The sequence below is a fragment of the Epinephelus lanceolatus genome, chromosome 14 (assembly GCF_041903045.1).
Source record: "Epinephelus lanceolatus isolate andai-2023 chromosome 14, ASM4190304v1, whole genome shotgun sequence".
Taxonomy (NCBI): Eukaryota; Metazoa; Chordata; class Actinopteri; order Perciformes; family Serranidae; genus Epinephelus; species Epinephelus lanceolatus.
Window position 1 is genome coordinate 8,110,192 of NC_135747.1, and position 16,575 is coordinate 8,126,766.

Consider the following 16,575-nt stretch of genomic DNA (forward strand, 5'->3'; position numbering starts at 1 on the left):
GCGGCGGATAAGAGAGGTGAAGCATCGAAAGAGGTGTCAGGCTGCTCACCATGTCAGGCTGTCAGCTGCTCTGTCTCTGCGCCTCAGACCCGGCAAATATCCGTCTCTCATGTTTCTCATTCGAGTCTCACTAAGCGGACCATGCGGCTGTTCACCGTCTCAACTTTGCTCCTGTTCTTCTTCACCTCAGGTACGGACACAGCTTTTCTTTCAAAACACTTAATGGGATTCCTTAAAACGCTACTTTTAGGGTGTCGTTTGACACCAAAACTTCCAAACGCGTATTTTTGCAGAAGGTGCGCGCACACAGCTTGGAGCGATCCGCGCGGAACAGACGTTGTCTTTCTTTATAGTTCAGCAGATTTCTGATTCTGGCTAGTCATTATGAGTAAAAGCTTGAATTTGAACGCATTAAGTTTAAAGTATCTAGTGCTACATAATTACTATTGACACCCATAAGACATGACAGTCTCGTAAACCTCGCTGGGACACGCGTCCCTGTGCGTCTGAAACGATACAGGGAAGTTTTCATAAAGACTCTTGATTAACAGTGAAGGAACCATTTCGACTCCACTTGGACACTGAAACGTTTCCCTGAATCTGACCTCTTATTTATCTCCTATAATGTTCCGCAGTAATCGCAGTGGCAGACCAAAGAGAAGCTTTTTCTCTCTGTCAAGTCGCTGATGGCATTTATTTTATCAGTTTGGGGCAGTGGTGGAAGGCGCTCCTTTACTGGAGAGGAAGTACCACTTCAACTAGCCTATGTTAAAATACTCCGTTACAGATAGAAGTACATGAGTAAAATCACGGTATTTTAGTGAAGGAGTTGATGTAACAAGATAACGTGAATACTCAGTAAGGAATAAATACCTCACAACTGCACTTACTAATAAAAGGCAAAGTGTTACAGATGTTGAGCAATGGTAAAATAAGAAGATGGGTCATTTTGTGCATAAAATCTCATCCTCTTTTCTTTTTCGATGCCACCAATATGTGCAATTCTGCAACAAATGCAACATCCATTCTCATTTGATGATGTGATCTGATGTATGACTCTCAAAATGGTTGTAGAATTGACCCTTATTAAATGTGCACAATTATCAGCTTTAAAAATATTGAAAGATGCTTGGACCTGGTCATTTGGAACACAGATAATGTCTGTACTGTATATACTGTGCATGCTGTAACTGAAATATGTAAAGAGCTAAAAGCCTAAATGTCTCAATGTGGTCAGAACAAAATGTGTATTCACAACATAAGGGCATTCCTATTGGTTAATGGAAAACTGTTTACTGTTCTGAATAATTCGTATTTTGATGGACATTCAATAAAGTAAGTTTACTTTCATCAAATTCGTTTTACAGCACAAATAGTGAAATATCAACTTTCAAAGTAAGATGTGATGAAATGTTGCAGCAGCATGCTGCAAAAATAAATGTCCCGCCAGTAACCCAAATGCAGCTGAATAATTGAGCATGTCTGTCACATCAATTTGAGATGGTCAGAGTGTAAGAAACCAAAAGTCAGAATATTCACCAAACTGAAACTGAATTTCACTTTAGGAAATGAAATTCAATAATTTTTTACTCATGTTACAAGAGAAAATAAATGGAGTATGTAAATGAAAAGTGAGCAAGTGTGATGGTGGAGGACATTTAACCTGGTGAAAATGATATCACACAAATAGATGTAATAATTTACTTTGGGGTGTGTGTGTGTGTGTGTGTGTGTGTGTGTGTGTGTGTGTGTGTGCCGCAGGGCTTGCACTGCAGATTCAGTGCTACCAGTGTGAGGAGATGACACACGACTGCTCCACGCCAGAGTTCATCGTCAATTGTACGGTGAACGTGCAGGACATGTGCCAGAAGGAGGTTCTGGTGAAGGATGATGGTGAGTCACGTCTCTGGAAAGCTTAGTCCTCCTCTCTGCTGTCATAAATGTGTGTCTCATCTGTGCTTATCTCTCTGTCAGGATATCTTAGAGCAGAACAGACTCAGTAGAATCTGGACAGATTGGCCTCAATCCAAGAAAAGATGATTAGATTTTGGTGGTGATATTGATCTGGGATTTCAACCTTGAATCGAGGGACTTGATTCAGAATCTGAAGACCACTCTTTGTTTATTTTTGGCATGAAATCAATATAGCTTAAAAAAGAAAGTAATAGCAGTGATGTCTGTGTGCGGAAAACTATTGAGTGTTGCACTCTCCAAGCACCATCTAGTTGTTCATGAGCAGGATTAGTTTGTTTGTAGTGAGCACTTTCATCCTTGGGGTGCACTGTGCACTGTAGTGCTCAGACAGTTATATATTCAGAATCAATGGAAATATTGTCATGTTGAAAAGAAGAATGTTTGAAAATGACACCAAGCAAACAGTTTGCATGGCTGGCATGTTTGAAGTATCCTTTAATGCAAAGACAACACAAAGTATGAGAGCTCTCCAACATACTCAGACAGAGGCCAGGCTCTCTGCTGTGAGCAGAAATCAAACCGATCTGAGGTCAGCAGGGACAAGCGCTTCAGTGCTCTCTAAGTATCATTATAGGATGAAAGTCTTAGCTGCAGGTCAGTATTTGAAGTGGTAGTCATGGATATAAACTATTCTATTTCCATCTGAGGAGAAAATCTATCAGCTCATGCTGTGCACACAATGGAAGCTATGAGTCCTTTTTGTGTGTTCAGGCCTTCATCGAACAAGAAATTACAATACAGTAATGGAAAAGATAAGTTTGATAGCATTCAAAAATAGTGTCACCATTACCATTATCAGCTACCACCATATATATAAATATCTCTATATCTCTCTATATGTATATTTATGTACAGTACAGGCCAAAAGTTTGGACACATCTTCTCATTCAATGCGTTTTCTTTATTTTCATGACTATTTACATTGTAGATTCTCACTGAAGGCATCAAAACTATGAATGAACACATGTGGAGTTATGTACTTAACAAAAAAAGGTGAAATAACTGAAAACATGTTTTATATTCTAGTTTCTTCAAAATAGCCACCCTTTGCTCTGATTACTGCTTTGCAAACTCTTGGCATTCTCTCGATGAGCTTCAAGAGGTAGTCACCTGAAATGGTTTTCCAACAGTCTTGAAGGAGTTCCCAGAGGTGTTTAGCACTTGTTGGCCCCTTTGCCTTCACTCTGCGGTCCAGCTCACCCCAAACCATCTCGATTGGGTTCAGGTCCGGTGACTGTGGAGGCCAGGTCATCTGCCGCAGCACTCCATCACTCTCCTTCTTGGTCAAATAGCCCTTACACAGCCTGGAGGTGTGTTTGGGGTCATTGTCCTGTTGAAAAATAAATGATCGTCCAACTAAACGCAAACCGGATGGGATGGCATGTCGCTGCAGGATGCTGTGGTAGCCATGCTGGTTCAGTGTGCCTTCAATTTTGAATAAATCCCCAACAGTGTCACCAGCAAAACACCCCCACACCATCACACCTCCTCCTCCATGCTTCACAGTGGGAACCAGGCATGTGGAATCCATCCGTTCACCTTTTCTGCGTCTCACAAAGACACGGCGGTTGGAACCAAAGATCTCAAATTTGGACTCATCAGACCAAAGCACAGATTTCCACTGGTCTAATGTCCATTCCTTGCGTTTCTTGGCCCAAACAAATCTCTTCTGCTTATTGCCTCTCCTTAGCAGTGGTTTCCTAGCAGCTATTTGACCATGAAGGCCTGATTCGCGCAGTCTCCTCTTAACAGTTGTTCTAGAGATGGGTCTGCTGCTAGAACTCTGTGTGGCATTCATCTGGTCTCTGATCTGAGCTGCTGTTAACTTGCGATTTCTGAGGCTGGTGACTCGGATGAACTTATCCTCAGAAGCAGAGGTGACTCTTGGTCTTCCTTTCCTGGGTTGGTCCTCATGTGTGCCAGTTTCGTTGTAGCGCTTGATGGTTTTTGCGACTCCACTTGGGGACACATTTAAAGTTTTTGCAATTTTCCAGACTGACTGACCTTCATTTCTTAAAGTAATGATGGCCACTCGTTTTTCTTTAGTTAGCTGATTGGTTCTTGCCATAATATGAATTTTAACAGTTGTCCAATAGGGCTGTCGGCTGTGTATTAACCTGACTTCTGCACAACACAACTGATGGTCCCAACCCCATTGATAAAGCAAGAAATTCCACTAATTAACCCTGATAAGGCACACCTGTGAAGTGGAAACCTTTTCAGGTGACTACCTCTTGAAGCTCATGGAGAGAATGCCAAGAGTGTGCAAAGCAGTAATCAGAGCAAAGGGTGGCTATTTTGAAGAAACTAGAATATAAAACATGTTTTCAGTTATTTCACCTTTTTTGTTAAGTACATAACTCCACATGTGTTCATTCATAGTTTTGATGCCTTCAGTGAGAATCTACAATGTAAATAGTCATGAAAATAAAGAAAACGCATTGAATGAGAAGGTGTGTCCAAACTTTTGGCCTGTACTGTATATGTATGTATATATTTATATTTACATATATACGTGTGTGTGTGTGTGTGTGTGTGTGAGAGAGAGAGAGAGAGAGAGAGAGAGAAAGAGAGAGAGTGAGAGAGAGACTATGTTTAATATGAAATGGGTCACTTGTAGTGATGACAAAGCCACACATATTAGCATCTTTTCAGCAAACTGCTTTGGTTTTACAGTCTGCAACTTTACTTTTTTGGTTCACTCTCAACACTCTCATCAACTCAAATTTAGAAAAAAAAATCACAGCTCACAGAGCTGAAAGAAAAGTGAATGATGGACATACCTTTATTTGGTTGCTAGAAACATGAACAAATGAATACTAAGGTTGCTCTGTGTCTGCTGGATGTGTAAAAAGGCAATTGTGTGATAGCAAGTTAATCTTAAAGAAATGATAACAGAACATTTTGACCTGTTGGTCAATAATCAGTAGATCAGTAGTAACTATCCTCGGGGCACCATGACTGTATAATAGAGTAGCAGAATAGAATAGAAAAGTGTAGAATATTAGAGTAGAATCGAATAGAATACTTTACTGTCACTGCACAAATGTACAACAAAATTTCAGTGCATCTCCTCTCGGTGGTAGAAGGTAAGAAACAACAGATAAAAGTAAAAAAAAATACCTGCAGATATGTACGTGGAACAACAGTAATAAATAGTAAATTGCCCTTTGTCTTGATTATTTCACTCTACCCAATATTATAATCACAGTCCTAGTGTTTAACAGAGTTCAGTTCCTTGATGGCACATGAGTAGAAGCTGTTAAGAAATCTGGTAGTGTGGGTCTTAATAGACCTACACTGCCTTCCAGAGGGCAGCAGGGTGGAGAGGTGGTGTCCTGGGTGAGATGAGTCTTTGGTAATGCTTGTGGCCAAGCGTAGGCACCAGTCTTTGTATGTCTTTTAGAGAGAGTGCCAGTGATGTTCTGTGCTGATTTTATACATCTCTGAAGTGCTTTCCTGTTGGCCTCAGTGCAGCTAGCAAACCGCATCAGGATGCCATAAGAGTGGATACCTTCTACAGAACAGTGATTGAGGAACACCAGCAGCTGCTGGGACAGGTTCACTAGTGTTCTTAAGAAGTAGAGCCACTGCTGTGATTTCTTCACCAGAGGTATCATGTTCAAAGTCCAAGAGAGGTCCTGGAAGATGTGTGTGCCCAGGAATTTAAAGTCAGTAACTCTCTCCACCATGTCTCCTCTGATGTATAATAGAGCAGGATTTTAGAGTTGGTAAGTACCAGGTTATTGATGGAGCACCGTTCAGTCACCTTGTGGACCTTGTCCCTGTAGGCAGACTTGTCACTGTTGCATACAAGTCCAACCACAGTAGTGTCGTCAGCAAACGTGATGAATGCTTTAGTGCTGTGGGCTGGTGTGCTGTTGTGAGTGTAAAGGGTGTAAAAAGAGTACTCAGAACGCAACCTTGATGGGCTCCAGTGCTGAGTGTCAGGGTCGATGATTTATGGTTCCCCAGCCTGACAGATTGTGGTCAGTTTGTTAGAAAGTCCTTGATCCACCTTTATGTGCGCTGACTAACACCTCTGCTGGGGATGAGTGTATTAAACACAGAACTGAAGTCCAAAAACAACATCCTCACATATGAGCCAGGTGTTTCAGGTGAGTCAGTGCAGTGTGGAGAGGGCTGTGTTAATGGCATCTTCTGTTGACCCACTAGCCTCAACACTGGTTGAGGCTAGTGGGTCAACAGAAGATGCCATTAACACAGCCCTCTGTTGACCCACTAGCCTCAACCAGTGTTGGTCCAGTGTGGGTGGAAGAGAGGATCTGATGTGTTTTTGGACCAGCCTCTCAAAGCATTACATCACAGCGGAGATGAGAGCCACAGGTCTGTAGTCATCAAGGGTGCTGATAGTTGTCTTCTTAGGGACAGGCACTATGGTGGCAGACTTGGAGCATTTGGGGACAGTGCATGTTGACAGGGAAAGAGTGAAGATGTTGCTGATTACCTCTGCCAGCTGATCTGCACAGTCACAAAGTATCCTCCCTGGAATGCCATCTGGGCTAGCAGCCTTACTGAGGTCGACACCACAGCACAAACAGGCAAAAAAGTGGTTGAGTTTCTCAGCTAGCACATCACTGCTGCTGCTGCCGCTGCAGCTACCGCTGCAGCTACCGCTGCAGCTGTTTGGGTCTTTGCTTCTTTTGTAGTTTGTGAGGTGCTGGCTACCTTGCCAAACATACTTGGGGCTCCCCTCACCAAAATGACCTTCGATCTCCTTCCCATAGGCTGTTTTTGCCTCTTTGATGCCTCTCTTTAGTTTGGATCTGGCAGCACACTAGAGTTCATCACTGACAGATCTAAAGGCTGCATTATGGTCCCTCAGCAGCAGCTGAACATCCAAAGTCATCCATGGTTTGTTGTTTGCAGGGTTCCTTCGCAAGTATGGAAAGTATGGAAAAGTATGGAAATAAATTTGATCAATTTCCAGGTATTAAAAAGTATGGAAAATGAAAAATAAAGTATGGAAAAATATTTATGTTTCCAGACTATTACCACTGTTCTAAAATACTGTTTTCTAAAATAGAAAATTAGGTATTTCCAAAAATAATTTGATCAATTTGGGTCGTGTTTTATGCCGGGCCAAGCACAGTTTATGTGAGAGCAAATGTCTCAGAAAAAATAGCGCCCCTTTTACCTGATTGACAAGTGGTATGTCCAGTCCGCTGTCCCATGACCCTCCTCCGGCCCCCCAGGTATCAAGTTTCACTCCAACACTGCACCTTCGACAAGAAGACGAGTTTCACGTGGTTCACAATGGGTAGATGCAAGTTTTTGGATGGATGGCTTGACAATACAGTATATAAATACTGGTTGGCCAAGGATTCCTAATTCACACACAGAGCTAGATGCAAGCTTTGTGTGAAATCATTTGACATCGCCAACATGGGGGAGAAGGCGATTCTGAGCCACATGAAAGGAAAAAACACCGACGTCTCTTTACTGCATCGCTTGCACCCAGAGTCCCAACCTTTTTGCCTCAGCCCAGACATTGAACTTACCTGAGTTTTTATTTGCATGCCATTATGGTACTTGGCTACAATCGCCTATTAAGAATAATTAAATATGATGTGAAATATGATACACGGATATATTTACTCAGATGTCGCATATTTTCTGAAAAAAAAAAAAAACGCAGAGAAGTCTGGAAATTAGGGTATGGAAAAGTATGGAATTTTGAAATTCCAAATGTGTAGGAACCTTGTGTTTGGGAAGGATCTGATCTGTTTATCCAATAGTTTTTAAAATATTTAATATTATTTATTCAGATATTTCCAAAGTGATGGACCAGCTGACTGACCAACTGCCATTAATGTCACTAAAGCCCAAGCGACATCCTCCAAGACTGAAAAAAGAAGCAGAAATTCCCAAAACTGCAGTTCCTCTAATGACCATTTGAGGCTGGCTCTAGAAGTGAGTTAATCCCTATAGACCCCCATGTTAGAAAGCTCTAGTTTACAGCAGAAATGAACATGTTTACAGTCTTGTATGAAGAAAAAAAATGGTTTAGGTCTCTATAGCTAGTTTGCCCAATCATGACAACTGTATGTTGGGTGAATTTTTATGTAGCTCACCCATTTACATTTTATTAAGGCTAAAAGTTTCACAAAATTATGAGTGTGGCCGCTATGAGTGACTGGCACTGTCTGAGGATAGTGTCCTCTGGTTCTCAGTCAGATCCACCCCTCACTCCTCCACAGCTCCTCCGTTCAATATTTTTACAGTCTAGGCTAGAGCCGCGCTGGCTTAAAATAAATATAGGCTGACACATTGTTATCATGTTTTTTAAAATTGCAAATATAGGTATTGGTATTAGCCTCAAAAATCCAGTATTACTCAGGTACTACAATTTGAAAACAACAACCCACTGATCAGAGAGTAAAAAAATGTCCATCCATTTGCTTTGGCCTGTTTTTTCAGTGTCTTTGACCTTTAATTGGAAAGGACAATGTTAAACACAATGAAGATTAGCATCTGTTCAGTCTGGCTGTGGGAAGTTAATGATCCACCTGTGGTGTTTGGTTCATGATGTGCTGTCTAAGATATTTGGTAGTTTTGAATGCTTTACAAAACCCCATCTCCAGTCCTCTTGGTAAAATATTCAGTACACATATGATACAGTGATTATTGTGCAGTAATAGCCAGTTTTCAGAACCATTAAAACCTTTGAGTATTTACAAAAATGAAACCAAATATGTTCATGGACCTAGAGCTGCATTTTAGAGTGTATGGGCAACATCATTAACCTGATGTGGTCCTACCTGAAAAGATGTTTTGATATCAGCCAAAGGGGGAGACCCAGGCCATAGTCAACTGGGATTTTATCAGCTTTGTTGTACATGTTCTGCAGCTCCTATGTCCATTCAACCACGTTTTTGTTCTGTGCACACAATTTCATCTCATTTATTTAAGATTATTAACCACTGTGCATGCAAGTTGGAATATCTGTCTAAAAAAGTTAAGAGACTTTCAAGTATTGATTAGCTTTTGCATTTTCATGAGGGTAATGCTGCCTTTTTAGTGATGTGTCTCTGCTGTGTTTACATGCCTCTTTACTGCAGGCAGTCAGGACCCTGACACTAAAGGTTACTCTCGTGTCCCAGGTCTACTTAATTTTCACCCCTGGCAAAAACTGGGGGCAATTTCCCCCCTCTCTATACTGCTGATGAGCAAAAGCAATAAGCTCCTATCTTTGGAAATGTGGTTCCCAATCCAAAGGGCAGGCACACAGCACTATAGAGTCGACAGTTCTTTAATAAGAAAATTTCTGCATGAATGCTCATGTACGTCCCAGCCTTTATCTCCCAGTGTTATCATTATTGCTGCTCTGCATGAAAAGGAGGGCTTAGAAATTCAACTGAACCCACCTTATCACTATTTGAAATGCAATAGATACATTCACAATTGCACTGCCACCTCTGTGCAATATGCTTAAGTGATAAGAATAAAAATCAGTCAGACAGTTTGATTCTGCCCAAATATACTCGTCCTGTGATTGCCTCTATAAGCCTGTGACTTTGTATGCAGCTCTATGATGTAGATGCAAAGGACACAGAGTGGCTAACGTACGCCCTCAATTGGGCTATTTTATGTCAAAGATTAGTCTGTCCGTATCTGGAGGGCGTTGTACAGTTCATTTGCGTTTGCTTCTACAACCAAGCTCTCCAGCTGAGAAAGATGCTGGCTGGCAGAACTTCAAGGTATCGCTCAAGAATGAAAATCCTCTGTCATACCACCACGAACAGAGACACACACATCCACCACCTCCATTGAGATGATGGCTATTTTTCAGCTGGGTAGCATGAGACAAGCCTGGCTTCCTATCCAACCCCATATTGATATCATCATCATCATCATCATCATCATCATCATCATTCCCCTCTGATTATGTCTTGACAAAAGTTAAAAGCGTGCTTTTACCTTGCTGAGGACTCTTCCTCTCCCACTATCTGTAAAGGACAGATGATTGCAATGCACCAGCAGGCTGCCTTTCATTTCAATGCCCTTTTTTTTAAAGGAGGGGGAGTACTATGTACTGTGATGAGGGATATAAAATCAACCACCTTTCAGTTTCTCAGGCAATTTTCAGGGGTTGCTGACTAAATGAATCTAAGAACATACATCCAAAAAGCATGTGATTAGAGATTGTATCCTCTAATGTATACATTATTTCAGCACAAGGTTGTGATACTTTGGTATTTTGAGAATAATATTTAAAAGCTGCTGCTTTCAATATTTTTATTTTAACAATAGATCAAATCACAGTGTGTAATGTGAAAGTGATCACTTATTTTGACTCTTTAGCCCCTTTTCCACCAACATTTCCAGGAACTTTTATTATCAGGAATGTATTTACCTGGGTAAAAGAATTCCTGGTAATCTGTGTGGTTTGCATTTCCACCGAACCTCAAAGTTCCGGAAAATGTATTCAAATTAACGTGATGACGTAGATGATTCGGTGTGTTCCCTGTATTTGGCTCCGCCAGCTTGTTTACTGGTAACATTGGTGCTGGTAGAGACAGGAGGGGCTGTTTGTCTCAGCCAGCAGCTAAGTTTAAAAGTATTTTAAGATAAGTGTCAAACTAAGTTAGTCTCCATACAGACAGCTGTCATCTGAGCTTATTAATAACAATTCGCTATCAGCTGAACTAGCGTGCTGTCCTTGTGTAAGACATAATCCTAGTGTCGGTGGATGAGAGACTGTGGACAGAGCATATTGAATATCGCTGTCTACATGTTTACATGTTCATGCTTGCTGAACTTGCGCAGTGCACCAGCGCTTCGCTCAACTGGGTGTGGCCAGACGGATTTTGCAAGTTTGGATCACCGTGCGCGCTGGCGCAGCTACTCCTCTTTCCCACCTCCGTCCCTCCTACCTGCGCAAGTCAGAAAGAGGGAGGAGAGAAGGCGTGGAGTGGGTTTTACACAGCTGATTCACATCACACCAATCAAATGAGCCCCTCTCCTCGCCCTTAAATGCGCCGCGCGAAGGCGTAATGAGAGTTTACTCAATTTGCTATGGCAGAAAAGAGCAGCGGCGTCAGACAGCCAAACTTCTCCCAGGAGGAAACTGATGTTTTGGTCCGGGAGGTCCAAGTGGTTGGCTGAGAGGGATGTGAACTCATTAGTTTGCAGCTGTGTTAATCAAATCAGGTTGGGTTTCCATTACGTGTGCCAAACGTGCCAAACGGTGCCAGTCCCCTTTAATCTGACATCAGATGTGACGGGACAGTCGATATAGAGATACATTTATGTGCTGATTGCAGATAGTTGCATTGAATAATGTTTTTTTGGGTATTTATTGCATCGTTAATGTGCCTGACATTCTGGAAACCTGCCTGTGAGGTTTTGGTGACAAGTGCGCACTGTCCGCCGGGCTGCCAAACTTTTACTTACACCGGCTGCGCTCCGCCTACACTGACAGTAGACCTGGTTTCAGCTGGCGACACCTCCCCCTGCTGCGCTGCCACACCCATCTCAGCGCACCTCGGTCTGCCAAACTACCAAACTGAGCGCATCTTGGGTTGCGCTGCTCGAAACTAGCTCTGCGCGGGGTTTGCCACCCTGCGTCACCCTGTGCTGCGCCGGGAAACTAACTACATTACTAATGTAATGTCACTTACAGTAACAAGTGTAGCTGCCGTCAACTCGAGTCATTTTCAACTTAGTTGGCACAAAAGAACTGATACTCTTATCAATACTATGGTCTTTGATAATTTAGCCCCGGGGCTAATTTAGTATCGGGTCTCGGTACTCATCCTTAATCAAAACACAATCTAAGTGAGGCTTGTAGAAATGAAATAAAGTTTGCAGCAGCTGCCCGTGCCAGGAAGTGCGGAACGCTGCAAGTGTGTGTTCCACCAACCAGAACAAATTGCTGGTGAACATGGTAGAGCATTTAGCAGAACCATATATTTTTCAGGGGGGGGGGGACTAAAGCAGAGCCAAAAGAAAAATGAACACTGGACTTATATGTGTCAGGTGGCCAGATGCATGACTTCAAATAAATGCTGATGTTGCTAATTTGACTAATGTTGTTGTGTTGGAGATCTTTTTTCTTTATTATATACTTGCAAACGTTGCCTGCTGTTGGTGCTGCAGGTATGCTAACGCAGAGTCCGTTATCTGAGTGTTTTCGCAACAAAATGAATAAATAACAAAATGCTGCGGCTGCTGCAGTTGCAATCAATGCAAACACTGCAAACAATCAACAAAAAGATGCTGAAAAGTTCAAGTTAAATATAACTGAGAGGGCTTTGGAGTTTGGGGTTAATTCTCTGTGGGTTCAACAGTAGAAGCAACACCTTACACATTAGGCAACAGAGCCACTTGATTCATATGAAAAACATGGATAAGTGCAGCTTTTAATATCAGTTACATGGACAGGTTGATGAATACTAATGATACCATTGCTCTGTTGTCCAAACAATGTGTAATTCCAGTTTTGGCAGTTTTCATGGATCATACTCAGATACAGCTGCAACATCATACAATTATAGGCTACTTTCCCTGAATTTTATTGTAACAGAAAGAATATTAAGAACACACACTTGACAAGGAATAAGAGAGCACTCTACCTCCTTAAGCATCAAGAGCAATGCTAACTGACATCTTCATGATACCATACAGAACCAACTGCCGGCTCCCGAAAAGTGCCTCAAAGTAAATGTTTAATGTCATACAGATGAATATGTCACAGTTACTGTCACTGCAGTGTGCCTTATTCTCTCCCACTGTTTATCTTCACAGTGAAAATGTAAAATTGTCACAGTATCCACAGAGGCAGCATACCAAGTGGAGCAGTGATGATAAGACGAATAGTTAAGTGTAATGATTAGCGGATTGCTCTGAAAATCAACACAATCACAACAGTGTTGCTTTTTCATAAAGCAGCAGGTTTTACAGGCAGCACTGATGGAAGCTGGTAAACAGAAGTCTTGTCTTACAATGGTTAATTAGAGAAATGAGGTTAAGGGAAATGAAGCTTGATTTCACAGTCTGAAACTGTTGCAACTTATCGCTAAGTAGGTGTTGAGGAATCTGTGCTCTTCAGAGTTTGGGTTGTTTTACTGTTTTGTTTTCAGTCCGGTCCGGTGTACAAGCCTTAAACAGGTTTGATTTTATGCAAACTGACTGAACCGGCATTTGCCATTATGATATATTATGGCAAATTCAAAAAAGTAGCCCATATGCGTTTTTTCATACCATATCATTTCACCTGTGTGATAACTCGGGGGGGTGTAGAGGACCAGGACACAGACCCAGAGCAATGAACACACGTTTATTTGGTGGGGGAAAGGTTGGAAGTGAGGAGGGGATCCAGGCGGCGAGGCAGTGGAGGGGCCCGGGGAAGGCAGAGGAGCAGAGGCGTCGGGGGAATGGTGATGGCAGGTGGAGGGTAGCAGTGAGGGGAGCCAGGGCTGGAGCGGGTCCGGGGAGGCAGCGGCTGAGCAAGAACTGGATGATTCCTGGGACAGGAGAAACACAAGGTAAGCATGAGGAAGCACAAGGAATACATACTGAAATTTACACAAACTGGAAGTTTGCCTGACGTGAGTTACCGCATGGTGAACTGTAATGATATGGCGGAGAATGACCGGAGATCCGGAGTATTAGAGCTGAGTGGTGATGAGGTGATGAAAGATTTAGGGTCTGGCTATGAGTAATGCAAATGGCCCAATTCGAGGGGCAGCACCAAGCATTTGAAAATATCACTGCACGCAACTGGATAACACTACGACCAATCAGAATAATACACGGGGTGATGTATCCAGAACGCTACCAGCTGAGCTAACTGGTAGATTAAACTCTTGCCGTATCCGGTCTGCAAAACAGCAAAAACGTCCTTGTAATGCCATCTTCTGCTCCTCTTTTAGAGATAAAGCCAAGTCTAACTCGTTCATTGTAGCGGCCAAAGTCGTTTCAAACAGCTGATGTTCATCCATAGCCATCTTGCAATGTTTACTGACTGATTCTGGACTTCGTCAGTGCTGTCGTCATCTGTTTAGCTCGCCTCTGGCCCGCCTATATCAGATACACCGATGTGATTGGTGCAGCTCGGCCCCAGTGGCTTCGGTAATGAGCATCATTACTGATTGCCAGAGTGACTCGCCAAGCAAATTCAAATTGTGCTCTAGCGAGAACTCTGGATTTCCAGGGTAGTGTATGGTGGTATCTGTTTAAAGAAACAAGTGGTGAGTTCTCAGTGTCCCACAAGCTCTCATACCTTTTTTAGTCAACAATGTCAAGAAAGTTAATATTCTTACACCTAATTACTTTTTAAACAGAAAGATAGAACCCTACACCTTCTGATTTCAGGTTTCTCTGCAGCTTTATTGCCTTGTTAACTGATTGTAAAACACACATCATTCAAACTTGACATGAATAAATAAATAAAAAAAAACTCACTAAAATTATCTTGTTCAGTCTTTCCACTATTCCAACAATCAATAATTCTGGTTTGGTTGATAAAAAAAACATAATATACTGAGTCAGATATATATATCTCTACCACTGTTTTTCTCTGGTGTTGCTGGCTGGCTTCAATCCTCACAGTTACCATCTTTCTCAGCTCAGGTGCCTGTTTCTCCAGTAGAAACTGACCTCTGCTGGCATGTGCCAACCAGAGCCCAACAACATGCCCAACACTATTAGGTCAATTGAAAAAGGAGCATCTGTGTTTTTGGTGGTGTTTAAAATCATGTTCTGGGGAATGCTGGTATGACATCATACCGCTAAGCCTAGTAGCCTACATCAGTAACCTGTGCTGACACCATCACGGTGCAAAATTCAATTTGTATTGCATTACTAAAAAGCACTTTAATAAGAGTTCTCCAATCTGCATTATTGAGGCCAATCACTGGGGGCGGCAGTAGTTCAGTCTATTGGGACAGGCTATAGGCACTGAACCCTCAGGTGCTCAGGGTACCTGTCCAAGGTAGCCCCCTTTTTGTGCATGTGTGTGTATTTCTGGCCTGTGTGTATATGACAACAGAGTGAAAAAATGGAATTTCCCCTCAGGGATTAATAAAGTATATCCCCTTCCTTTTCTTCTTCTTCTTCTTCTTCTGTTTGCTGGTAAGGAGTATCAGCCAGTTTCAGTCACTGATCACTGAAGCCTTCTCTTTATTGTGTAGCATTATGTATTTATTTAACTGTTCTGATCTAAAGATATCGTATATAAAGTATTAATATACATGCAAATATGCAAGATATATGCCACTCTCATAGAGACACAACTTAAAGCATAGTTCCCTACAAACATAGCTTTTCTGTGGAATACAATAAGTACAATTTTATAAATTAGAAATTAGAGCTAAATGTGCTCAACACACCAAGTTAAAACAAGCAATTATACTGAGGCAACTACTGATATTTTGTCAGCTTTTTTAGTCATTCTGTTTTTCTTTTTTTAAGTCAAGTCTTAGCAGACTTAAAGTCTGGGCATTTTAGTCATTTTCTTAGTCATTTGCATTAACCATGCTAATCTTTAATGTGACCGTTGGCACTGCCTCAGGTGGTGTCGGAATAATCACAAAATAAGTTTAAGCAATATTTTAGTTAAAGCAGTTAGTTAAAGGATTTACGTACATGTTTAAACCCAATGACATACAACACATTTTCTTTGTAGTTCCATGTTGTTTCCACACTACAATTAAAAAGCTTGTGAACACACCATAGTTAGAAGAACAAATTCTCAGCTTGGAAAATGGGACCATCCAATGACAAAAACACATCAGTGCAAACCTTCCTGGAACCTTCCTGTAGGGCCTGCAGTTAAAAAAAAAACCTGCCTCAACATCAAAGTCTATGAGAACAATCTGGACAATTTTCAGCCAGACTGAAAATTCCTGAATGGGTTGGTACTCCACGGATCATGACTTGATTCTGCAGTTGACTGGAAATAGATATTCAGCGGAAGGATAAACAGTCCTGAAAATTTGGGTAATAATTAATTTTGGATTTCACACCTATGTTTTACTGGGGAGTGGTGGCTTGATTAAGTTTGACACCTTGTGGTAAAATTCTGTATACCAGTCCGGTTCGGTGTTTGGCTTAGTATTTACCGGTTTGAAAAGTTTTACACCAGGCAGACCCTAGTTCAGTGTTTGAAATCAAGAAGGAAAATTCAAATCCTTTGATTTCCTACACAAAAAGACTGCTAAAAAATATCATGTATTTAGATGATCAGGACATCGTAGACAAAGTCAAGAGTAGAAAAGGGGTATTTGAACCTTCTAACAGCGAGAGGTGATGAGGTTTCATAATGACCCTGTGGATGACGTGATTCTGAAAATCCTTCTGGGCTCCTGTCATCAAGTGGACTAATAGCCTCAGGCAGCATCAGACAGTATCACTTCTCAGAATACCCCAGAATACAGCTTTCATACGTTTACAGAGGATAATGGCAGGCATGCGCAATCGGCGGTACTTATTATGTAACAGCAACTGGTAACTGCGCAGGTCACAATATTCATGTTAAACAGTGGAAGAGACCACAGAACAGGGTGCAGGATGGAGACAAGCGGTGACTGCGCTCTTGATTTCATGGCTTATCTAAATTAGCTTTTGCAATTCACA

At 41.7% G+C, this 16,575-nt stretch overlaps 2 protein-coding genes across 2 annotated transcripts in view; one reads left to right on the forward strand and one right to left on the reverse strand.

Annotated features, from left to right (window-relative positions):
- Positions 1-16,575, forward strand: part of LOC117251676 (ly6/PLAUR domain-containing protein 1-like) — a 35,567-nt gene continuing 18,992 nt past the window's right edge. Inside the window, exons 1-2 of the mRNA XM_033618174.2 lie at positions 1-190; positions 1,762-1,893. Of these exons, the coding sequence (XP_033474065.1) occupies positions 142-190; positions 1,762-1,893 (181 nt within the window). The 5' untranslated portion in view covers positions 1-141. The remainder of the gene's footprint in view (positions 191-1,761; positions 1,894-16,575) is intronic.
- Positions 12,477-16,575, reverse strand: part of gpr39 (G protein-coupled receptor 39) — a 74,665-nt gene continuing 70,566 nt past the window's right edge. The window contains exon 2 of the mRNA XM_033618173.2: positions 12,477-13,463. Within this exon, the coding sequence (XP_033474064.2) occupies positions 13,210-13,463 (254 nt within the window). The 3' untranslated portion in view covers positions 12,477-13,209. The remainder of the gene's footprint in view (positions 13,464-16,575) is intronic.